Raw genomic sequence first — 27,060 nt, 5'->3', positions numbered from 1 at the left:
GCACCTCGCCTCACGCCCAATGTCAGCTGGGATCGGCTCCAGCCTCCCGTGACATCGTTAGGGACAAGCGGTTGCAGATGATGAATGACGCTCAACCTCGTTTAGGTGTGACGAAGGGTTGTCTGTGAGGAAGAGCTCGACAGTTTGTGTGTAATAATGTACTTTGGTGTAGTATGCTTCGTATTTGTTGTCACAACTGCCTGATTAGCTTACAGCAAGGGAAAGGAAGAGTTGGTCCTTAGCTCTTCTCATCTTCTCCTCAGGCACGGTTGCATTGGTCCAGGGTTACGAAAGTTGCCTGGGAGGGGGAACTGCCTTAAGGACCAAATTCGGGAAAAAAAAGTCTCCTGTGTTTGGTTAACACCACATATTACCTTAAAGACTACATCATCATCATCATCGACTGCAGCCTTGTTAATGAGCATCTGTGGCTATTTTTCATAAGGTGTATTGTGAATCTCCCTGCTCAGAGGCCTGTTGGTGTTTTATGCGCGCCCTGTGTTGGCGTTTCTCGCCCTTTGTTTGTTTTGTTGTTTTCTTTTCTCCTCTAAAACTTTTTGCCCTCACTTCACCCTGACAGGCGATGAGTAAAGAATGGAAAGTGAGAGAACATCTCCCCGCCGGCACAAAGCTTTTTTGTAATGTTGTTTTGGTTATTTTACTGTTGACTTGGGTTGGAGGTCATCCGGTAGTCCTGTTTTCAGTTTTAGTTTGGCGGGCTTTATATTGTTTTGGTAGGTTTCTGTAAGATTGGCCCTCTGCATTTTCCATCCTTATTTTGACATTTGATTCTCTTTGTCTCACTTGTAAGTTACTTTAATATATTAAGCAATAAATAAAGTTTATTTTGAGTAACTTCCTGGTGGGGGTCTTACATGTTATTGTCTCTGTTTGAGCCATTGTTGTGTAAAAGGTTGTAAGAGAATCAAACCTACCAAATCAGAAAGGGATCCCTGTCGTTTCCCCTCTCCACTCTCTCTGCTCCAAAAACGACAGTCTTGGCAAAGTTTGACAGTAATGTTTATTTAATGAACAATCATGCTGACTGAACACGTCCACGATCACATCACAAACCCAGAATATCTCCATCGGCGCCGTCATCAGAGCTCCAAGTTTGAAGTGAGTTCAAATTCAGTTCACGAGATGCATTTTTTTGGGGGGGGGGGGGGGGGGGGGCGATTCAAACTCAACTTCCAAAATCACTTCTTGAGACACAAGTGGAATGAAATGCAACAGAATATGGATGAGCTCAAACTGTCTTCTTTCAATCAGCGTCTCTGTGGCAGAAGCAGTTCATTTTTCTTCTTCTCTGTGATGAAGACTCGTCTGTGACCTTTAGGCATGTGTTCAACAACTGAGTTTTGTGTCTAGTTATTAGCTCCGTGAGCTCTCACAGTCTAGAAGTCATTTAAATTCAAACACAGACCATCGTATGTGTGTGTGTGTTTGTGTGTATGTGTATGTTGCAAGTTGCAGTACTCTTTAACGACCCATTGCCTTCATCTCTAAAATAACTCCCCTTTCGTTTTTTACCATTTCCTACGTTTGGATCTATCCGTCACTTCTGATGACGTGAAACAATGTGACGTTATAGAGCACCTGGTGTCCGTTGTTCCAGGTGTACAGCGCTCTCTCTCTGGGGTTGTAGTCCATCATGCTGATGTGGGAGTACTGGTTGTGAAAGGGGATGTCGGTGTACTCGTACGTGGAGGAGTTGGTGTGGTAGGCAAAGTGTACCTTGGCCCCCGCCAGGTGGGAGTTGGTGACGTACAGGGTGCCGCAGATCATGAAGGCCTCCCCTGCGCTGCGCTTAGGAAACCCTGTGTCCCAGCTCCGGAGGATTTCCAGCGAGCGTGAGTCCAGACGACTCACCTGCATACAGAGAGGGAGGGTTGGTCACAGAGATTGCAAGATCATAAAACGGTTCACATGGTTTTGAAAAATTCATCAAAAATGTAGAGCAGAGAAGAGCTGCTGTCGTGCAAGACAACAATGATGAAATGTCCTGTTTTTATTATTTGTTGAATTGAATGAGAAGAGGCGTTAAACTCACACTGTGCTTTAGTCTTTAATCAACGAGCTCAACGTAGATGTAAATCTGTATTAGCACAATATATAGAGCTGAAATATTAAACAAAGAGCAAAAATAAATGTGTCTTTTAACCATAGACTCTAAATCTGTATACATCTTGGTCAAGATTCTAAAAAAAACAAAACATTTTAATATTAAAATTTCTTTTTTGGTCATGTGTTAATGTAATCAGGCTCACTCAAAGTTTGACTGCTGTGCCTAGTTACTGTTACTAAGTCATTAAGGCGTTTACATCCACCTGGTTTTCATGCACATTTTTGAATAAAAAAATCCTGAGTGGAAAATATTGCAATCCAGTATTTACACTTGATTTGGATGGAAAAATTGGTGCATCAATTAATGCCAAATGCACCAAAATGCACATTGAGTTTTCTTTTGCTGAATTCTGTCAAACTGTGATAAATTCTGAACTTGATTTATTATTAAACAATCTCTTTTGAGATTTGTTTGGGAGAAGGGTTTAGCGATCCTTGTTCAAATAGGGAGTTCAGTATTTTTCTTTGGGATGTCATTTGTTTTTTTTATGATGGATAAATGTTTGTTTACTACTTTTCATGTTGGTGAGACATCTAACTTTCTATTTAATCATTTGCATTTAATTTAAAAACATTCATTAATCTTTACATGTAAGTCTCACACACGCACACGCGCACACGCACACGCACACGCGCACACACTGTACCATAATGTTTCCAGCATTTGGGATGGAGGTGTAGACGGCCCAGAGTCCCATCTCATCAGCCATGAGGTCGATGTCAGAGGATCCTCCCCAGCTGTAGGGGAAGGTGTTGTTGTAGCCGGCTCCGCTCAGGCTGCGCTGGAGCAACACACTGCGGGAGCGGAAATGGTACTGTACCTGTAAAAAAAACGGACGCATGCATCTCTCACTCTGGGGATTATCAAACTGTCCCTTCTGCTGTGTATACACTGCAGCCAGTGTCCTACCAGGATGTTGCTTTGGTGTTTGTTGTAGTACAGTGACCCGTTGTAAACCACATGGCCGGTTCCTGCCCAGGGGTGGGGCAACAGATGCTGCACAAAGTTCTGCCCCTTTGTGAAATCCCCCATGGTTCTGTACTCCAGCACACGCCTGCCCTTATAGTAGCCGTCCATCGACCACACCTGATGGAGGAAGAAAGGGAAACAGAAGGTTTACCTCCGTTTGCAGGACGCAAAATTAACACCCACCAGACATCCAATTGTGTCAAATTTACACAGCTCACTTCATTAGATAATAACTGTGCTTCAAGCATATGTTTGCGTTCAACCCACACACAGTTAACATGAATCAGCTAACATTCGCTTGCTACAGCTCATAAAATTTGCTCAATGATTTTCTGTTTCAACATTTATAACCATCAAAAATCCCCGGAGAAGCAAACGGACACAAAATGAGAGAAGACGACGGGGTAGAGAGAGAGGGAGAGAGAGAGAGAGAGAGAAATGAGATGTGAGGAAATTGAGACAGCACTGGAGGATTAATTACCCCAAAAAGGGACGAGAGGTGATACAGATGAAAGAATAGAGCAGAGAGGGCCAGCAAGAGAGAGCGTTATTCCATCTGTAGAGAAAAGTACAGAGGGCAGAAAAGAGGGAGCAGATGAAAAGGGTATTTTTTCAGGAGGGGGGGTCAAAGAAAAGAAAATTTCTCTTGCAGTGGCAGCACCATTTCTTAAATTACACTTCATTTGTAGTGGCAATATTTAAAATTCACATTGAATCAGAGACTTTCCAACAAAAGCGAGTGATTGCAGTGATTCTGAGGGCCTTTAATAACAAGGTATTTATCTGGGACGTAGCTTGAAGTTAGGGAAAGATAGAAACAGACTGATTGCTTTCTCTCTCTCTCTACCACCAACACTCTCTTCTCTAAATACTTATTTTCTCTCTGCTTCACCAGCTCATCTGATGAAGCTTTCTCTGTTTTAATTCCCTTTAAAAAAGTGTTTCAAAGGAGCTGGAGTCCCTTTGTTTTCTGGCAGCTGTAATCATCTCGCAATTGAATGCACCATTTGCTTCATATAAACAAGCCCCAGACGCTGATTAGACAAAGAGCGGTGCAGGTAGGAAGTGAGTCAGGAGCTGTTGGTTTTTTTTTGCAGATCACACCTTGGTTTTACAGATTGTCGCACCGTTTCCTTTTGGCTCCTTCCTAGTTGGCATTCTCCCATCCTTCCCTAGAGGATAGGTTCAGATTTATTTCAAGTCTATCCTAATAAAATACTGTCATGACTGAAACTACACTGTCAAAGATGGAGAACAAAATCCACAGTTCTCCTTCTATGCACGTATTTAGCCTTAGGTTCAGCATGTTGAACCAATCCGAGTATGTATGACTATGTTTAAATGCACACTAATATTCAAACAAGGGCGACACGGTGATGTGGTGGGCAGCACTGTCGCCTCACAGCAAGAGGGTTCCTGGTTTGAATCCCGGCTGGGGCCCTTTCTGTGTGGAGTTTGTTGTTTGTTCGTCCTGTGTCTGCGTGGGTTTTCTCCGGGTTCTCCGGTTTCCACCCACAGTCCAAAGATGTGCAGGTGTTAGGTTAATTGATGACTCTAAATTGCCCGTAGGTGTGAATGGTTATCTGTCTCTGTTCGTCTCTATGTGCCCTGTGATAAACTGTCATCCTGTCCAGGTTGTAACCTGCCTGGGATCGGCTCAACCCCCCTACGCGGGCCCCCAGACAGGGACAAGCGGTTAAAGATGAACGAATAATAGTCAAACAAAGATCTACCTGCCTCGAAGCTTTCTAACAAATCTGTATTGATAATTTTCAACATCCAGGGGCTGACGGGCCATTTTATTTTCTGTTTTACACGTCGAGTGTGAGCGCTAAGGTCACGTCTTGATGATCGGACCGTACAGTGTGAGCACATAAATCGTGAGCACAGAGGATTTACTCGTACAGTATGAGGTGGAATTAAACAACAAGATTTCCAAACTCGTACATTTTCACAGCTTTTGGGAAAATCAAATCCACCTCCAGTGTGGGCGATGTCTGATCGAAGATGGAGACGTGTGTAAGTAGTTGACAACAACAACTGATATCAGGAAAGTCATATACAGTATGCCCCCGTGAACCGTCAGAAAGATATGAAGGTATGAAGAAATAGATACCGCCCAAGCCTAGTCTTGTCCTCTTTTCCCCCCTCTGCCTGTCCTTCACCAACAAACCCCCGTATTCTCTCTCTCTCTCTCTGCTGTGTCTGTCTCTCGCTCTCACACTATCAGCAGAGACATCTTGACAGATCAGGGGACATCCACACCTTAGCAGCTGTTGTCGAAGACAGCGACAGGTGTGCGTTCAGGCTTGTGTGTTTGTGTGTGTGTGTGTGTGTGTGTGTGTGTGTCTATGTGCGTGTGTGTGTGTGAGAGAGAGAGAGAGAGAGTGTGTAAAGTACAATGCGTGCACACACATTCACACACTGATGAGCTAATGAAGAATTCATAAATGCCAAACTGGGACCCTTGCAGACACTGTAGTCATGGATACCAAAGGAATGACTTTACAGTATGTGTGTGTGTGTGTGTGTGTGTGTGTGTGTGTGTGTGTGTGTGTGTGTGTGTGTGTGTATTGTACTAGATTCAACTGATGGATTTATACGTTTTTGTATTACTTTATTTATTTAATTACATAACAATTTTTAAAAAAATAGAATAAAATCATTTTGCCACTTGTTAGGTGATGATTCTGATGCTCAATGCAACCATGACCTCATGAAGTATTAAATGCCATCAAGGTCACCTGCAAGTTCATGCTAGAATCGTTCACCAACACCACTGTTTCGATTTGTATCTCAGTTTATTCAGAGAGAAATCGTCTTGATGCAATAAGTTAATTGTAAGAGATGCATGTGTGCAGTGAGGTCCTCTCATAGGAATGAATGGGGCATCATCTTTAGACACGTATCCAGTTCTCCTTAATACATACACAGTTTTAAAAGATGCAAGGTTGAAAATAGTCAAAAAATCAGCTCTGCAAATGTTTTGTGATGAAGGAAATCTATCCAACACTTTTGTTAGGTATCAAGGAAACACAATGCATTTTGGTAAGAAACACTAAATGTAAACATGTATACTGTTTATAAGAACTAGGGCTGAAACAATTACTACAAAAATGCATTGAGGCAAAATCTCTGCCTTGATGATCTGTTTAATTGGTATCTCGCGCGTGATGCAGCCTGTTCAGCGCAGGGATAATTGTTCCACAAAGACCGTTTTTGCGGATGCGCACAACTACATCTGGAAAAAGGCAGAGGATCATTTCACACTTAAGAAAGAAGCCAAAACGATGCAATGTGCCCACTGTTAACTAGAACTGTTATACCACAACAGCACAAAATTGTTTCAGCTTCTGAGCCGAAAGCAGCCCGTTGTTAACGCTACTTCAATGAGTGGCGCTGTTCTGGTTGCCAAAGTTACGGAGAAACAGGAAAATGCGTAACGTTAGCTGTCCTGGTGAATGCCTGTATGTTTGGTTTTTCCTAAATGTTAAACATAACGTCACCTTCCTGATCCGTCTTTATAGTTTTGTTTGAGTAAAGGTGTCAGTCGCGTTTTGTACGTTGGTGGTTGTTACGGTAAACAGGAAGAGAGAGACACGCTCTTCCTGATAATAGCTCTCTCTAATTCATTTTCTAAATACATCTATTTGTCTTTGAAACCTGTTTGAGTAGACACGTGCGTCACGTAGAATTGTATGCACCACTTATTTAAATAGTAAACTTATTCATGATAATTTGCGAGTGTTTTGACTTCAACACACACATCTCCCCCTCACGCACACGTGCACACTCAAACACAAACACAAACAAACACACACCCCTGTTAGATTTCCAGATTTCCAAACAGGCCTACCCCAGACGCAAAATTATATATATTTTTTTTATCCAATTACTCGATTAATCGATGGAATAATCGGTAGATCACTCTACAGCTGATTCTAAAGCTGCAGCCATAATAAATACTTTAGCTTTGTTTGGCCCACAGGATTTGTTTAAGCTAGAAAAAAATCAGGATAAAAGTGATTTCAGCAGCTTTTTATAGATTCACTGAATCATTTAAGATACAAATCCAGAAAAAAAGGGATATGTCTACAGCATTAACTGAGGGAGACAGAAAAAGCTTCTTATTCTTGGGACAAAGATGCAACCAGACACCGAGACACGAAGAGCCCGAACCCATAACTGTAACAGTCATACTGGTAACTGGAAACAGAGGGCAATAACCGGGATACTGCTGCTGTGTATAGCTCCTTCTCATCACCAGGGAGAAGCTCTAATAGGGAACAGGCAAGGGTCACCATGGCGATATAAATCACACCTGGCAACTGGGAGACAGTCGCCTTGACAACTAGCCTAATATGCGCTCACTGAACAGTGTGTGTGTGTGTGTGTGTGGGGGAAATGGATGAAGCTTGTAGCAAGTGAAGACGAAGTGCACACAGGAGTCATGTTGGAAGTAAGGCACAAAGACAGAAAGAATGCATTGAGAAAATTTTGTTACTTTATGACCACATTCATAACACCTGCTTTGCTTGTCACACGCACACACACACACACACACACACACACACACACACACACACACACACACACACACACACACACACACACACACACACACACACACACACACACACACACACACACACACACACACACACACACACACACACACACACACACACACACACACACACACACACACACACACACACACACACACAGTGTACACCTACCCTGCTGTCAGAGCTGGGAATCATGGCGTCAGTCATCCAGGAGCCAAAGCGGGACCCTGAGGCTCTCACGGTGATTGGGCCACTAACTGCAGTCAGACGACCACAACCTGGTCACAAAGGATGGACATAAGTTAAATCTGACATGAACATCTAAGAAAAAAGTGGATTTTATATTTGCATTAGAAAATATGTCTTCATTTTTCCTGGTACTGCCGGAGCGATGTTGCCTGTCAAGGTCACTCGGCCGGCCTGTTTATGAGCTGAGGTGCCAGCGCTAAATTCACCAACATTCGACATTTCACAAGGTCTATACAAATAAAGTATGTTTTGTGCCTCAAGCATGAGTTGAGAAAAAGCTGTGTTTCCCAAACAAAGAACAGAGAGAGGTGGAAGTTGGAGAAAAATAACCCTGTCTATGTCACCAGGGTTATTTTCTCAGATTTCACATGAAAAATAAAACTTGGAGCTTTTTAAAAAGCTCCGTCCAGAGCCACAAAATTGAGTACACAGCTTTTATCAGCACTCCTCATCAAACACGCTTGTCTTCACGTGTGTATCATCTGTGGCCTCCCCCTTTAAAAGGCTTCAATGCCAAATATATCATGAGACATGCCTGACTTTCCTAAATAACCCCATGAAGTTACTTCAAAGAGTACTTTAGTAGTAACTAAACATTCCTTTCTGTGCGTTACTGAGTATTACTGTCCATCCTGCACGTACCAAGTTTGTTCATGCAGCTGTGTAGCCTGGTCTCCAGCAGTAAAACCCTCTGCTGAAGCTCCTCATAGTCGTACGCTCCAATCTCTTCCTGAATGGCTGTCAGGATGATTGACAGGTTGAGGAGCTCCAGTCGCAGGGTGGCCAGCGTCTGCAGGTCCAATCTGTACTGCTCCACCACTGACAGAAGGGGTCTTAGCTGAGACATCTGGCCCTTTAACTCCTGTGGGTGCATAAAAGACAAGAAGGGAAATAAGCTCGAGAGAAGCTGGGGTCCACAGTAACGCGGTTAAATCTGATGCAGCATCTATTTTTCTCTCTTTTTTGAGAGTAAAGCCACGGCTGCTTCACAGTTAAGTGAGGTAGCTTATGCGTCTGGTCACGACGCCCTTTGAGCGTGACGACTTCCCTGTGGATGAATGCTTTCCATTCAGTTAATTGTGCTTCTTCCGGTCTTCGCTCCTCCATCCTGCAGCCTGTGACAGGGGAACTGATGAAGCGAGGAGAGAGGAGGCTTCCACAGGAACTACTGGCATACTTAATATAAATGTTTTTAATTAGAAAGCAACAGCTTCAATGTGAATTTGTGTAGTGATTAGTCAATTGATCTGACAGTTATTATTACTATGATTCAAAAACTGTGGATTAGACAGAATAAAAGCACCTCTAACCTCTAATGTTATTCATTACTTATAAAATTGAAGTTTACATTCATGTGTTTGATTTGAACGATTAATTAATTAATTCGTCTTCAACAGCTTGTCCCTGTCGGGGTCGCGGGGGGGCTGGAGCCGATCCCAGCTGACATCGGGCATGAGGCGGGCTACACCCTGGACAGGACGCCAGTCTATCACAGGGCACATAGAGACGCGCAGAGACAGACAACCATTCACACCTACGGGCAATTTAGAGTCATCACTTAACCGAACAAGTGCATGTCTTTGGACTGTGGGAGGAAACCGGAGAACCCGGAAAAAAATCCACGCAGACACGGGGAGAAATCATAAAAATTCTCTTATTTGCTTTTTCTTCATCAGCCAGTTTTATTTTACGTCTCTTTTCTTATTTTCTGTTCAAAGTGCATTTTGGATCATTCAGAAAAATGTCACATTGAACTTATTGTATCACGTGTGGTTTCACAAGTATATTGGTGTTACTTCTATTGTTGATACAGAGAAAGCAACAGATTTTTTAATACTTGAGCAGCAGTCATCAGGTGATTATTTCTTAAAAGTACAGAAAGGGTTTAGCACACCCAAATCAATTAGATTGTTCCTTTTATTCAGTTTTCAAAGTAAATAAATACGCAGAGGGGGACACACGCAGAGATTTCAGCTTTGCTTTCTTCAGTGAGGCACGTCTGACGACAGGTGCCACCTGGTGCACCTGTTGGGAATACGGTGATTGACACTCATTGTTGGTGAAAAGTTAACTTGGACTTAAACATGAAACTGAAGGACTATCGCATAAAAAAAAAGGAGAAGTTAAAACATTGGAGTATTTTCTTTGCATGTTTAAGATTCACACTGAAAACTGAAAGGAACAATCTAATTGATTTTAGTTCGTTTGTCCTTTTTTTCCCTCTTCTTCATCATCTCTTCACATTTGAAAGAGGAAATCCTGTCCGTCATGAGTAATTGCCGTCACCGTCCTTGACTCTCTTCCCCACATAGCTTTCCCAAATCTGGCGGACGGAGCTTAGACGCGAGGAAGAGACGCGAGAGAGGGAGGGGAAAATGCTGGAGGGATGACGTATCCCATTTGGCCTGGGAACACCTTGCAATCCCACAGGAGGAGATGGAAGATGTGCCTGGAGGAAAGTACGTCTGGGCTACTCTGCACTGCACAAATTGCTGGCACTGCGACCCAGATAAGTACATAAAATGGAGAAATGAGTGGGGTTTTTTGACCTCCCATCAACAGGAAAGACAGGTTTTTGTATGACTGAAATTTTTATTTTATTTTATTGGAGCCAGTGTGGATGAAGAGAAGAGGACTTTTTCTGCTTGAAGGAAGATCAATATTTAGCATGCGCACTTTATGTATGATATATGAGTCTGTGTGTTGCAGCAGGAGGAAAGAGGATTTTCCTAATATACTTTTAGAGCTTTTATTTCTCCGGTTTAGTCTTGACACTTAGATGTCTTTTAACCCTCAAATCCCCCGTCTCAAAAATGGTTACTGTGCACGGAGGAGTTGGGCTTAACATTTGGAAGATGGAAGATAAAAGTGTCAGAAGCGAAGACAAAACTCTTATCGTTCCTTCAGAACATCTCACACCCCCACGCACAGATGCAACAACACATCCAGGAAAAATGCTTGGCAGTCAGTCAAGCACTGAATGTGTCTAATCCCACTCTTATCTTTCAGTTCAGGACCTAAATACTTTTCTAATATCACTTCAAAACATTTTACAGATCTGTTTTGGCCACCTCTTATTACAAAGAGAATAGCGTGAAAAATGATGTGATTTACCTTAAATTTGGCCACTTCATCCTCACTGATTACACGCCGCGACCGCGACACTGTTATGGTTTTCACGAGGTGTTTACACGTCTGTCTGTGTTAGATATAGGACTATAATCTTTTTCACCACAGACTGCACTAAAAAGCACTCACAATAAGTGAATCATGGTGAATTTCCATTATTGGGATAATCGTTAATATCCTCATGAGTGACTTGAGTGCAATGACACAGCCAATAAGTGACAGTTTAAATCAGCTGTAATTTATTTAATATTACAGAAAAGCATCTTATTTTATTTTTTCCTTTATTTATTTCAGGCAGCATTCATTACAATAGCATTTGCACAAAAAACGGCAACGTTTGAATGCAATTTGTGCCTGAAAAGGAGTGGGAAGAAGAAAAAATCTTATGTCCATCTTCTCTTCATGCGACCCATTAAAAGAAGAAATGTCATAAAAAAGTTCTTAGTTATGTCTGTTCTGCTGCGATTTTTTATAATATACCATACTATGACTTTTTAATGACATTTTTAATAGGAGGGACTTTATGATAAATGATTATCTTATTAAAGTTGTGTCCTTTCATACAATAAAAAGGATTTGTTTCTTAACAAAATTGTGAGGTAAAGTGATTTGAGTGTGTTTAAGTGCCATTTTAAGAGTTTAAAGTGTATTTTCATGACTATTGAGATAATATTGAAATTCGCAGTTCTATTGGCCGTGACATGAAATTTTCATATTGTCCCATGCATAGTCTGCGGCCACATTTTGTTACAGCTATAGTGTCACAAAACGTCACAGTTGTGTAGTTGAGGTCGAGATAAAGGCTGAGGTCAAAAACTGGTGTGATCCGTCGCCCCACCAGTTTTTACGCTCGTGGCCCGATGTGGTGTCCTGGCTGATCTAGTTGGGATTGGCGTCATTATTTGCATTTAAATGTAAGTTCCTTAATATGCATTAAAATCAATTTTGAGGAAAACGTTAAAAATGCCAAAGCCTGTTAGATAGTAAACGCTTTACCTGTCTAATCCCCCCCCTGCCATGTGTCCCCCTTCATCTTAATCCCTCTGTAATCTCTCCCCTCCTGTCTCACTGTTTTATCTCTCTGCCTAACCTTTACCTCCCCTCTTACTTTACTTTGCTCTTTCCTCTCATCCCTCCCTCCCACAGGGGGGAAATGGTAATATGCAATAAGCCATCTTTTTCTATTTCCTCCCCTTTTGCCTCTCCATCTATCAGTATGTCTTAATCTCTCTGTTTGACCTCCCCTTCTCCATCCCGCGTTTCTTTTCCCCCAAGGGATAAAAATACTGTTTAGTTGTTGATAAACTTACTGTAGCTGCACATCCCATAAATATTCACCAGTTCTCCTTCTCAGTGCAAAGGCAAAAGCTTATGACTGTGAAAAACCCCAAGGACCCACGCGCGCGCGCGCACACACACACACACACACACACGCACGCGCGGGCATCCGCGCACACACACACACACACACAGCAAGATTACTGCATGAAAATTTAAAAACAGAGCCCAGAGCCCCATGATTGTTAAGAAAATGCTCGGCAAAAGATGAAAGGCAGAATGGATTTATGGAGAGGCGGAAATGTTCTCTATTTGGGGAAGTAAGGAGTAGTGTGTGTGTGTGTGCATGTATGTGTTTGTGCGTGCGTGCATGTGAGTGTGTGTGTGAACAAGTTGGTGTTTGTTTGTAAACCTCTTATGGAGCATCTGTCCAGTTCATGTAGTGTTTCAAGATTGAAATATTGGATACATTATTCTATAGTGTTGAATTAATGAAGTCTCAAAACATTCATAAACACTATTAGATTAATCTGTGTTCTGTTTGCTGGAATAGTTTGACAGTTTGGGAAATAAACTTGATCACTATCTTGCAGGAAAGGAAAGAAGCGTCTGTACGGTAAACACGTAGCTAAAGTCAACAACCTGTTAACTTAACAGTTGCTCAGGCAACCAACAGAGACTCCAGGAAGTTGCTGATCCTGGCCAGGAAACAATTTGGCACATAACCGCCTGTAAAACAATCACTGGTTGATGTTACATTTCAGGTTTTGTACAGATAAAACAAGTGAGATATTACTTGTAAATTTGTGTGTTTTTTGAAGATGCTGGGAGACAGATTATATTACATTTGGACAGACCCAGGCTAGCTCTGAAATATTTATTTTCCTACTATGGCGAAGGCATGTCCCTCCCTACCAGAGGTGAGAGAGTCATTGATGTTTTTTTTTAACAATGATAAAAATCTGCAGTTGCCGTCATTTTGACAGATTAGAAGACTGGAGGTGATCTACTATAACTTTAACTCACACTACGATCAGTTAATCTAGAATAGCAGGAGTCTGGAGAGTTAACTAAAAGGACGATGGCAGAGGTTTTTGTATCAAAGCGAAAAGCAAGAGCACGTATTCTGCAAAATTTTAGATTTAATGCCAGCGCCAAAAGAGAACCTGATAAGGCTAATGATACATCTGTAAACTGTAAAACAAGCTCGGCCGGAAAAAAAAAGTCAAGAGATCAACAGATATTGCTGATACCACAGCAGCTGAGCATCCAAAGATATCACACTCCTTAAAGAAATACTCTGTAAGATTTCAGAGACGTTGTTTCTAGCGGCCTCTCTGGCAGTAAGATGTAACTGCAGGTGAGCGTGTTCTATCAGAGCCCCCCATCACATTGACGGTCACTACGTGGGTTGACTTTACTTTTTTTGCTCTTTTTTAAACTTTACTGAAACACATTCACCTCTTTACTTACAGTCTGTCGCCTATATGATCCCCTCTTAAATCCACACACACACGCACACACGCGTTCCTGTTACATATCTGTCTTTACTACAAACCTAACTCAGAAGTTGGAAGTTTATGATTTCGGATTACAAGTGAATGCAGCATAACCGGAAGTGACGATGACGGCCGACAGACCAACCGCTGTCAGCAGCGCCACTAACATGGCGGCTCATTTACATTTAGAGAGTGAATGTCTCCACAGACACTCAGATTGTAATACTCAGCAAAGAGGCAACAAGGGCTTTTATTAGTGGGTCATATGATCAATCACCTTTGTTTTAACTCACTCTTTGATAGACAGAAACTTAAAAGACAACATTAATAAGCGGTGTTGTCCGCTGTGCCTGCAGGAAAAAAAACATGAATCGTCTTCTTGTAGTGTTGACAAGTGACAGCACAGTGTCTGTTGATCTTTTCTCTCCAGGTCCTTATAAATGCATCATCTATAACTAATAATAATATAATATATGTCTTATTATAAAGACAATTTAAGACATGTAATAGTAGATTATGACAGAAATCTGATTGTTTTAGCTACATATTCTTGTCCTAATCTAAACCCATCTCACTCACTCTCACCGTCTAAAAACTTATCAACCAAACCAACAAAGGCAACGAGTACTACTGTACCAAATCAGAGGACATGTCTTCTTCATAGTAGAATTTCTAATTTAGCTACCAGCTAAGCTAAGCTAAGCTAATCTAGCTTCATATTTACCGTACAAACATGAGTGGCATCTTCTCATCAAACGCTCCACAAGAAAGTGAACGAATGAATTATTTTTATCATATTGCATCAATGGATATTTAATTTTGGTGCCAAAACTGCTTCCCCTCCGAGTGTCACGACTAGAGGCCATGACGTTCTGCCTGGTGGTGTGAAAACAGCTTTACACTGTACAGCGTCTTACAGTTTCAAAAACTTTCCTTTCTCTACTTTTCCCTACCATCATTGTCGTTGCATTTAAGGATACAAACAGTCATACAAGTTTACAACATCAATCACATCCAGTTAGGATCAATTCAAGTGCAGAAGTGAATATGTTCTCCTCCTTCCTCACTGAAGGGAATCAGGAGTGAATTTTAGTCTGACTGTGTCATAATGCTTAAAGTAAGGTGCTCTAATTGTTCTGTACTCATTACCCTTAGTTATGTGTAATGTTTGGGCAAAGGTTTCCCTGACCCAGTAAGCCTTGATTTGGTGATCTGCACATCAAAAGACTTCTTAGTGTTTGGTGGGAGCAGAAGAGTCTCAGAGATTAGTTCTTTGTGAATATCCTTACAAGGAATAAATCCCCAAATCATTCTTCCTGAGAAAGTTATATGCAGGTGTAAACAGGTTTTACTGCCTTTCAGTTCATTTTCATTAGGAGTCCCGAGCTGCCCGTTGCAGACATTAAACCAAGAGTGTCACAGTTTATTTAACAGTTTGGATCATTCACCACTCGTTCCTCAGATCCACAGTTGTTCATTCTCTTTAGCTCTTGAGATAATCTTCCACTCGCCTGCTGGTTTGTTTTTGGCACAGATGCATGCCAGCAGCATCGCGGCAGAAAACACTCACTGATGAGATTATTACTCCAAATTTAAGAGGTGCAATGCATTTAAGGTTTAGATTAGATTTCTGTCAATAAAAGGAACTCCAGTCAGATAATCTCATCTTTTCAAACGCAGAAACCAAACTGAAAAAGCTGTAGGTCGTATATGACCTCCCTCTGCTTTTGTGTGTAAAATATTATGTAAATTTCACCATTAATATTAAAATGTCAGACACATTCAGACAGATTCTATCTTTCTTTTTTTTGGACAGCTCAATGTGTGCAGTGATGCTGCAGTTTTTCTGGCACCTTCTTCACAAAGCTGTGTGACACTTTCACATGAAGCCAGTGTTGCCAATTGACAGCTTCAAGACAAATTTTGTCCCCTTCATGAAAGATGCTCGCGTGTCTGAGTGCAGGCAGGAAACTTCAGCTTGGCATGCGTGAAATCAATGTTTTCACACCAAAGGTTATGTGTTCCCTACAGCGACCGTCTGTGTGTGTGTGTGTGTGTCTGGGTATCTGACGCTGTGTGTTACCTGCAGGCCCTTCGACGTCAGAGTGCGGGGGTTGGCGACGTAAGTGTGTAAACGTCCGTCCACTCCTCTCAGCAGCGGCTCAGAGTCTCGGACATACTGCAGGTCTCTGGATGTCCGCAGGTCTACCACTTCCATGGACTGACTCACATTCTGAACCTGACAAACACACACACAGTTGATAAGATGAATGATTATTGCTTCATTCGTGCATCGCCAGAAATGCTTAGGATGGGTTTTGAGTGTTACTGTCACCTGGTATTTGTTATCAAACACCTGTTGTTCAATATGGCAGCATGTTGATGAAATTAAACATTTAAAGTTCCCCTCTAGACATGTTTTAAAGTAAAAAATACTCGCTCTGCTATGATTAGTATTTTGTTTGACATCCCGCATAGAAAGTAAAAAATAAACCTTTAGAAAAGAGGCTGGAAGCACAGCTTTTTTCTCCTTTACTGAGAAATTCTGGAATTGACCTTGCCCCGCCCAGCGCTGCTCGAGCTAGGTTGAAACTCTTCGATGACTGCACTTTAGCTGCAAATGGAGGTTGATGAGCCGGCCCACGGTGAAAGAATAGCGCAATCCACCCATCAAGATGGCTAAACACATCAGAGAGAATCCGCCACAGGCCTACATGTTTAAGCCCGCTTCAGAGAGGAGGCAGCGGGGCAGCGGAGCCTCTTGGGCATATCGCCGACTCGCAGAGCCCCACAGATGGATGGATGAACACGGAGCCCAGACTGCCTGCCCATGGAGCTAACGTTGGGGATCTGCAACTGAGTTATAGATTTGGTGTTCTGAACCTGGCGTCAATCAGACCCAGGCATAGATGACGAGTCTGTTCTCATTGAATCAGTGTATCAGAATGGTAAGTAAAGTAAAGTTAGTATCTTTCATTAGTTTCTTTTTTTAGTAGTATTTGTTTCTTCACAGCTGTGATGGCAGCGTGTTTTCTCTCTGTACTGACAGTCCGCTCTGAGCTGAAGGTTTCAGGTTTCGTTGACAGAAGTTTGTCTCCTGTCGAATAGTGTTTAACTTATAAGACAGCGATTGGTTTACAGATTAGAGACGTACCAAGTAAAGCTGCCTGTTTGAATCTCAGATTGCAGAGAAGTGCACAGACGTCATCTCCTCCAGGAGAGGAACGTGAAAACACCTCTCTAGTGACAAACTTTGCACAGATACAAGTCACTATAGTCATGGTCAACCATTTTACAGGACAGAAACAGAAGAAAACATTAATGAGTTGAGGGGGTCTTTAAAGGGCCCTATTTACACGCTCGCAGGTGAAAATGTCAACCCTCCAGAGTGGAAATCTTGATTACGACTCATCGTTGTGTTTCCGTCTAAAGTGTTAAAAAACACAAAAGTGTGCTCTGATCTGCTCATGCTGGCTCACGTCGCGTATGTGTTTACGTAACATCCATGTGCAGAGTAGAGGTAAACAACAACAAACATGTGGTTTCCATTGGTCGGACATTGAAGTTGCCTGGGTGGGAGTCTGCAGACCATGCTGCAGATCTCTGTCACACTGTACAGCCATGGACATAGAGGAGTCCTGCTTCTCCACTATTAGGGAGAGAAGTAAAAGGAAGTTTCTACGCATACACAAGCTCTGGGTGGTTTTGTGTGGCAGTGCTTCACAGCACCACCTAGCCATCTGACGTGCATACTACATCGAATTTCACACACTTTTGCGTCACCGAATGCATGCAAATTTCTCCCCAAAGACGCTCGTCTTAACGCGGAATAAAAAGTGAGAACGCAACGCCACTTTTGCGTTTCCTTTCTAGATCGGCTTCGTCTAAACGGGGCTTTAGTCCACCAAATTGCAAAAAAAAATCCAGCACATTTTCTTACGGATATCTCTCGTTGTATCTAGCCTTGAAGATAGTTTTATTTGCCCAGGAGATATCCATCTGTGAGATTTCTGCTTCTGCCTCAAACAAAGACAAAAGGGAATTTCATGTGTGCTACTTACTATTTAGAAACTGTGTGTCTAACCAGAAACAATGTCCCCGTTTCTTTAGTTAATCCACAGAACACAGGAGTCTTTAGAGATTATGTTTCTGTTTTAAATTGTTTCTAATAAGCTTTGTGTGTGTGCACTAAGAAGTGAGAGATACTGTAAGTGAGTTGGATTACTGTGTAACCGTGACAATGTTGACTTAATTATTTAGTCAACTAGATTAAGAGTCTAAAGCCTTCCTACAGTGGTGGCTCTATGAGGCTGGACCTCAGTACAGCTGACGGTGTGTACAAATTACTATTTTGAAATGATGGTGAAGCCAGATCAAAATTGAAGGGATCATCAAAGTTATCAATTAATATGAATATTATCTCTCAGCAATCCATCTAATAGTTTTCGAGATATGAACGCTATGAACGCAATGAACCCTATGAACTAAAAATCACCAAAGTCATTAGGGTTAATCCTCTGGGGAGCGTTCATTTCTGTTCAAAATGTTATGGTAATCTGACTCTGGAAAGACGCATTGCTACCAATTTTTATGGCATTTTGTAAAGCTGTCAGCACCACAGCAGAGGCAGCAGAGATCTCAAGGACAGACGACTCAACAGTGGACAAATTAAACCAAAAGGGTTGTTTTTGGGTTATGTGCAGTCTGTGTTTGAGGTGAACCAACCCTTTTATATTCCACCCACCTTGGCTCAATAACATTATACGAAGTCACACTGATAATTCCTCTTTGAAGAATCCCTTCTTCTCATTAGATCCATTAAATACATGGGATTCTCACCTAGAGTCTGTTCTGCTCTACAGAAACAAACACTCCTACGCTTCTTCTCATTAACCACCCTGAAATGCTACCAGATAGTTCAAATCTCTTTTTATATTGAATTAAAAAAAAATAAGCATGAAAAAAAATAAACTCCATTATAAAAATGACCCAGATATCCAGAAGTGATATGCAAACAAACAAACAAACAAACAAACAAAAACCCACCCACACATCTCCCACTGTAACACATGCCAGGGAGGCCGGAGACGAGCAGATAAATCTGAGCAAAACAAGCGTAACACACACACACACATGCACACACACATTCAGACTCGCAGCAGGATGTAGGTGTCACTTCCAGAAGACACGCTGAGCTAATTAGGATTCATAAATACAGACGCCTCCCAACAGGATCAGAGTGAGGAGAAGTTATTTCAGATGGTGTTGATCTTTTTTTGGTGAGGGGACGAGTACAGGATGCAACACCAGCAGTGAATGAAAATAATCCTCATGATGTTATCTTTGTGTGTTGTGGTTCACTTTTACTATGGCGAGAGTACAAGATGTGTATGTTCTGATGTGTGAGCCTCTCAGGAGTGCATGCTTTGGGAAATGTTAGTCAGCTGCTTGATGGTGTTCAATAATTCATCAACTTCTGTCACAAATCACTTTTATTTCTCTCTCAGGACGCACATTAAGAGAAATGTGCTTACGCAGCCTGATGCATATCACACACACACAGTATATACCGGTATATTATATATGAATACATAAACATTCATGCATACATACATACTGTATATTCAGAGCTACACCCTACAATATAAAGTGTTTCTTTTTCACCCATCTGTTAGTGTTTTCTTTGAGCTTAAACTCTTGTGGCATTTGAATGACTGGGAGTCTTTAGAGGATACAGCCACAGATGTATCAGGGATACATCTGTCAATGAAACCTGAGCGTGTGTGTGTGTGTGTGTGTGTGTGTGTGTGTGTGTGTGTGTGTGTGTGTTCATGTGCATTTCTGCAAGTGTCAAAACAAAGAGAGAGAGAGAGAGAGTTCAGTGAATATTTCATTCCAGTACGCTGCCTTTCCCCTGTGCTGCATCGCGATGCTGACCACTGAAACATGCAGCGATGCATTCAGAGTTAAGATACAAACACAAACAAATACACAAACACACACCTGTTCAGTCAGCAGGCGTAGCTGTCGACTCCGAGGGTCTCGTTTGCAGAGGTTTCTTGCCGGAGCGACCACCGTGCAAACACATCTGCCGTCAGGATCCGAAGCCGTGCTGTACACCTGCCAGCCCTCCTCTGATCCCGGGTACAAACCCTGCACACAAACAAGCTCTACGTTAATGAATTGGTGCATCTACAGAGGAGAAGATCAGCAAAGTAGAACTTCATTTAAATTAACAATTTATGGTTTATAGGTCACATTTTTTCTGTTGAATAATCTGCAACAAATACAACATTAATCACCGTCTATTTTGATAACCATTTAATTGTTGTGAGTGATATTTGAAGAAAGTAATTCTAATTTCTCTGATTCCAGCTTCTAAAATGTTTTTTATTTTCAACTTTACTCTCACTGCATATCTTTGATCATGGACAAAAAAAGACTTTTTGTGACGTCATGGTTTGGGGTCTGGGGAACACTGATCACCATTTTTTTGACATTTTATAGACAAATATTACCGTAACGCAGGTCGCCAGCTGTTTTTTCTGACGTCACAATAGAAACGATATAGAAAAATATACATGATAGACATTTTTTTATTGTTTTGACGATATTGTCATATTGCCAAGCCTCAGCCCCAGCTTCTAAAAGGTTCTAAATTCTGTTGGTTATAAGAAAAAAATTATGTTAAAAGATCTTTGGGTGATTGGTCGACCACTGACCATGGGATTTGTGATATCGAACTATATAAATAAGTCAGACTTGATGGTCATTTTTGACGTCCCATGGAATTCAATTCAATTGTTTTTATAGAGCCAAATCATAACAAAGGCTATCTCAAGAAGATACTTTCCATTTAGAGAGGATCAAGACCACACTTTATAATTATGATTTAGTGAGACCCAAAATTCCTCCATGAGCAACCGCAGATTGCAAATGCAGCAATCTTGCTCACAGTGGCACGGAAACCTTCCTTCGAACAGACAGGAACATCTATCTAGCTCTATCGTGGGTTGGGGGGTGGGGACTTAACCACTATCATTTGATCAACTTAGATAATAATTTAATAGATATCATCATCAGAAAAATCATCATTACTTGTTTAAAATATACCTTGTGTAATATGATTGCCAAGCTTATAATTTCCACTAGTGACTTTTTTTCAAAATCCAATTTTTGTGCCTCGCTACCTCTAAAGAAATTGGATCTTAAACGTTCCCCTTTTCCATCGAGTCACTGTGACACAATGAGAAAATTTACTCAGATATCATACTGCACAATCGCCAAATGTGCAACTACCACGTGCAAACCCCACAGGCGTCTTGATCACTGGTAAGGGTATATGTTATGCCCTGAATCACATCCCTAAGGACCCGTTTCCCTCCAGGCTGCGTACAACTCGTATACAGTATGTGTGAGCACATACAGCACCAGTATAGGAGTACAGGAGACGAGATGTGCAGGAATAATTTAAAGAATGTCTCTACTGTTTGTTGATATGGAGGTGACAGTATAAAAAACAAAACATTCAAACATTAATAAGGCAGTGAGTCGTGCTGTACTTATTTAGAGTAAAAATTGAAGTGACTGCTTATGTTTCACACCTGTGAAGTGTTTCCATGTTTTATATTTTGTGTTTGCTGCATTCTTGTTATTTTGTGTCTTTTAAAAAAGGATCGAATGAGCCATACTACTGATGCTTAGCATCTTAAGCGACAGGCCAGGGCGGACAAATGTTTCAAATGTTTCATCTTGCTGGTAAATTTCAGCAAGAATTCAGGAGGGAGCGTGTGTGCTCTTTGACTGCACCATAGACAGCTCTGTCTAAATTAAATATTTCTCGTTTGCAGCTAAAATCAGCTGTGACGTCTCCCACATGCCTGTGTCCAAGAAAGCTCGCAGCAAAACTGGAGGGTTTCCACCCTCTGCATCCACAGTCGGAGCTGCTGTTCTCTCTGACATAAAGTCACCGGCTCCCCAGAGCTCCCAAAAGTCTCTACCCTACTCACAGTCCATACTAATGTATGACTTCTCTTCTGCTCTTACTGGTACCATTTCATTCATATATCAAACACACAGTAAGTTTTTTTTGTGTGACAACATTTACTTTTTAAAAACCAAAGCATTCAACTCAACTGTATAATTTGGTTACTTTTTGTTTTATACTTCTGTTGCAGTTTATTTCCTCCTTGGTTGTTGAGACTAAATAATCATTGAATAATATGGAACCAAATTATAAAGGTACTAATTTGAGCAGCAAATGTATCTATCTAAATGTATGTGTTGTGATTTACGCTGTTATCCACTCTTTGAATCTTCTAGTTGGTCATTTCAAGAGATGCCACTTGATTCCATTCAGGCTAGATTAATTATCTACGGTGGCCCAAATGTTTGAGTTTTGATCCTGAATTTTGTGTCGGCAACTAACCCATCTATTTTGAGCAATCTGTGTTTTGGACTATAAATCTATAATCTGAATTTACGAACCTAAAACAATATTTTTTTAATAAATATTGAGGCCCTTCACTACTTGTATGTGTGGCTCCTAGTAACGAATCAATAGACAATTATCACCTGACTCTTATAGCATTGTTTTTGGCCGCAGCAGGGCAGCTGTTGATCGTATGCTACCTGCCCAGCACCAAACAGCAGACAGACACAGTTAGAGACTTGCTGATGAACATAATGGAGCATTTAGCAGCCTTAGAGCCAGACATTTCCCTGAGCAGCTGATAGAGACCAAAAACAAAAAACAGAGCTAAAAGAGAGTGAATATTGGACTTAAAGCTGAAGTCGGTAACCTCTATGAAAAACTTGTTTTTTTATGTTTACTTTAACTGTCACTATATCGTTACAGCACAATGAGACAAAAGATCAATGACAAAGTCATGTATCTCTACCTCCAGCTGCTGTTCCTGTCTGCACCCAGAGTCCTCTCTGTTGCAATAACAATTCTCGCTCAGAGCCGAGGAGTCTCTGACGCAGGGCCAAAAACGGCTCTGAACTCAGATCAAACTGTCAAACCAGACAGCGCTGATCGAATATGGATCAAGATTCTGTTACTGTATTGCCAATTTCTTGCATAAAATGTTTTCAGAAACATATTTAAGTGTACCGTTTAGCTGTGAAATGAGAACGCTTGTGACCAAATCAAGCCAAAACCAAGCCCCAACCAATCTTTTTACGGCATGAGAGACTCCTCGGCTGTCACTGGTTGTCGGTCAGGCGCAGTGGACTCTACCAGATGCCATAAGAAGCAGCCAGGAAGCAGCAGCTCGATGGAGACGAACCTAGGCTATGTGAAAAAGTGCTGTCTGGTATAGTGACGATTTCTGCAAAATATGAAAAATGCAATACCAATGTTTCTCTGTATCTGGAGGATGTTTGCTATATCAAGTTAAATGATGATGATATGTTAGTGTTGAGTCCACAGCTTGTTTACTTTGGTCAAAACAATTATTGCAGGTAAAATATACTGTATATAAATTCAGTGATGTTTAAATTTCACAATTACTCATTCAGTTGCTAGAGTGTGCAAATATTTTGTAATGGGAACAACATTAGTTGCATTCGTTTATGTGATTTTCAAGGCTGCAGCATCACAGCGAGACACATACATTCATCAATTGTTTTAAAATAGCATCTGAGTTGTTACGTGATGACACGTGTTTCTTTTTTGGGGTTATTCGGGACCTCATTAGGTAGTACTGAGGTGACAGAAATTGTTCCCTGAGGTCTAAACGTTGGACCCAATTCACAACACATTCAATTAGAGAACATGTGAAATCATGAGCTCCGTTTTTTTCGGTGAGATTTAACTAGGTCTTCAGTTTGACCTACTTACAGTAGTAAGCGTTTAAGAACAATGGTAAAGGCAGTGGCACAGCTGAGCTCAACCTGACACACACCAGCCTGTCACAGTAATGTGCCTGAGAAGCTGCCCTACAAACCCTGAAAAAGAACGACAGAGGAAGAAGCTGGGAGCATGGAGACACGAGAGCGGGTACAGGAGGGGGAGGCGGTGGCCTGAAGGGAAACATTTGATAAATCAATCAACTGGGTTTGGTGTGGTAACCTTGAAGTCCCATTACAATGGAGCTGACGGGGGCAGGGGGGGGTTTCAAACAGAAGGACGCGGATGGGGCGAGAATATAAGCATCGTTGGCGCTTACTGCTCGATGTAATTAAACAGAGGAGGACATATGGCACCTAAGGGCTCATTTCCCACATGGGAAAAATGATAAAAATCTACTCAGGCAGTTCAGCTGATTATGATCAGTGCAAATCGGAAGAAAGAGAGAGAGAGAGAGAGAGAGAGAGAGAGAGAGAGAGAGAGAGAGAGAGAGAGAGGGAGGGAGGGGGAGAGAGAGAAAGAGAGAGAGAGAGAGCTAACAGAGCTAAATTAATGCAAAAATTCAACAGATTGAGACAGAGGCGGTGGAGATAAGACAACATACAATACTCAGCTTTTTTTTACACAGATCTAATGTTGTCATCAAACCGTACTTGTGCCCAAGGGGGCACTTCTGCCAGGGAGGAGGTGGAAATATTGCGTAGTTCAACTAATTTGAACAACAATTAGTTTGTACCTACATATTGAGCCTGTAACACCTGAACACTACGAATGAGAGTCAGTGAAAACAGGTAGGGAAGCAGGGAAGTTGAAACAGTTCACTGAAATGAATGGATAACGATAGGAATAGAGGGCTAAACCTAGGGAATAAACAAAACCAATAGCTTAAAGCTATAATCCGTAATATTTTCATCTAGTTAATTGTCTGTTAAATTCCTGTCTATCAAATAGTTAGCTAAAACAACTGTGGTTGATCATAGGACCCACTAATAAAAGCACTTGTTGAAGAGTATTCCAATATCCACGTCTGTGGCAACGTTACCTCTCTAAATGCAAATGCACTGCTGTGTTAGTGATGCTGCTGACATCTGTTATATAGATAGATACATATAATTTATCAATCCCAAGCTGGGAAATTACAGTGTAGCAGCAGCATTAGACACAGTCACAACACACAGACACATCAAAAACAGTAAAATGCAATATAAAAAGATACATAGAAAATGTATAAATAAGCAGTCTAATCAGTGAAAAGTAAACATATATAACATAAGTTGCAGTGAACAGATTATGTAAACTGTTTGTCTTCCAACTTGGTTTTGCTGCGTTCACTTGTAATCGGAAATTGGGAACTTCCAACTTCTGAGTCAGGTTTGTAGTAAGGGCAGAAGTGTAATATGAAAATGTGTGTGTATGGATTTAAGAGGGTAACATATGGGGAACAGAAATAAGAGAGTTGAATGTGTGTGTCAATAAAGTTTACAAAAGAGCAACAAAAAAAAAAGTCAACACACATAGCGACCGTTAATGCAACGGGATGGAGGGCTCTGAAAAAACAGCTCGACTGCAGTTACATCTTACCACCGAAGAGGCTGTAGAAACAACGAATCTCAAATATTACAGATTATGATTTTAAAGTAATGGATTAATGGTTGAAATGGTTTAAACTAATGAATAAGTGGTTAAATAGTTAGCATAGTTAGCACTAAAAGTGATGAATAGAGACTTTTATTATTTAGCTAAAAGTAATGGAAAGACTTGACTGAACCAACACAAACAGACTACAGACCAAACGCACTGTACTGTAACAATAATCCGCTTTCATATAATTAATATTGTTAAATAACACAGTTTTGAAAAAGACAGCCGGTGTTGATGAAAGAGTACTTGAGCTACTTTAAACTGATTTACAGTAACACAACAGTTTAGGATTTCAGAGATTTTCTGTCATCATCTCCTTATGAAGCATGAAGTGGAAACACTAACAACTCCATCTGCTCTCAGCCTGTTCTTGTGTGTGTTTGTGTTTTTGTCACTCTCTGTCGTGTCTCTGTTTGTGTGTAGGCGTCTACTTGCATGTGACTGCGCACACTTTGCTGAAGTAGCAAAAGTAGCGCCACATAGCAGCTGTGAGGGGCCTCTCCAGCCAGAAAGCTAAATCATGCAAAGCCCAAGTGTGCACATAAGCACAAAACCAACACAAAAATCTGGTTTATATACAGAGTTAAGGGATCTGTGTGTGCAGTGGTCCAGCATCTACCGTGTCTGAGGTTGCCAGGGTGTTGCTAGGGCAACAAATTGCTGCCTGTCCCATGGGTGAGTCAGCCTTCCCCAGGAGAAATATCACCCCAGTAAGTCAGAGAGAGCGCAATCCTATTACCCCTCTGTTCGTGTATGTGTGTGTGTGTGTGTGTGTGTGTGTAGCCGTGGCTGCATAATGTACTATACTGTACTTGTTCCTTATGATTCATATAAGCAGAAACATTATTTATCCATGCAATTTATTTTTGTCCTTTTTTTTTCAAATGTTCAAATTTGTTCCCCTAAGCATCTTTTCTTTTTAATGTTTCTATTCCTTCTTTGCTCCATTTCTGCACCAATGAGCAGATCAAACATCTGCTACATATGTAAGTAAAAATGTCCCTGGATGTGTTGATCCCTAAATTGGACTCCCTTTCCCCCCTGTAATTTTTTAATGTCGAGTGTTTTTGCTGCAATTCAAAAGCAGCAATTTCTCTAATCAAATGCAAATAATGTCACATTAGGGAGCTTATGCAATTATGTGTACAGAGAGTGGGTGGTGATGTGTACATAACAGCTGATTGAAGCACGTGAGCGTACTCTAAAAGAAGACAAGAAAGAACTCCAGCTGCTGGTGGACAGAAAAAATCCTCTGTACAGTTAAACTGACTGAGTACATATTTAAGTGTGCAGAGGGGCTCTTATCCATTCCCATGGCTGTTTGTGGCTTTGTGCCTATGCCCAGTTAAGTAATGCAAATGCTTTTACCATATCTCGATGAGTCCCCATCTAGTTAGAAAAAACAAACTCTCAAGATGAGAAAGATGAGAAAAAGGAAGGTGTCCTGGATCTCAAGAAGCAAGAATGTGAACGATAAAATGATTAACTATTCATACAGTGTGTCTGTGTGTGTATGGTGTGTGTGTGTGTGTGTGTGTATACAGAATACATACACTGACGATCCGCTCATGCGTGCCCTCTGAGGAAATGACGGTTCCATTGAGACCGACCAGCGACGGCAGAGTCTGGGACATCCAGTTAGTCACCATAGCCATGGTGCTGAGCACCGCGCCAATCTTTAGCATGGGAACACTCATCCTGACACACACACATTCACACACACCACACACACACAAACAGAAACTC

The 27,060-nt window shown here is 41.4% G+C and overlaps 1 protein-coding gene across 1 annotated transcript; it reads right to left on the bottom strand.

The window, feature by feature from the left end:
• Positions 1-1,551: 1,551 nt before the first annotated feature.
• Positions 1,552-27,011, bottom strand: LOC310955195 (noelin-2-like; the record flags this gene model as incomplete). The annotated part of the gene is made up of 8 exons (XM_083924968.1): positions 1,552-1,872; positions 2,775-2,948; positions 3,038-3,214; positions 7,837-7,943; positions 8,557-8,776; positions 15,904-16,059; positions 19,824-19,973; positions 26,868-27,011. 8 exons carry the CDS (start codon positions 27,009-27,011, stop codon positions 1,552-1,554), a joined length of 1,449 nt encoding a protein of 482 aa, XP_083781094.1.
• Between the last annotated feature and the right edge of the window lie 49 nt (positions 27,012-27,060).

This window comes from Echiichthys vipera (genome assembly GCF_963691815.1).
Source record: "Echiichthys vipera genome assembly, chromosome: 2".
NCBI lineage: Eukaryota > Metazoa > Chordata > Actinopteri > Perciformes > Trachinidae > Echiichthys > Echiichthys vipera.
Note: the sequence above shows the minus strand (reverse complement) of the source record. Positions and strands in the feature narration are given on the sequence as shown.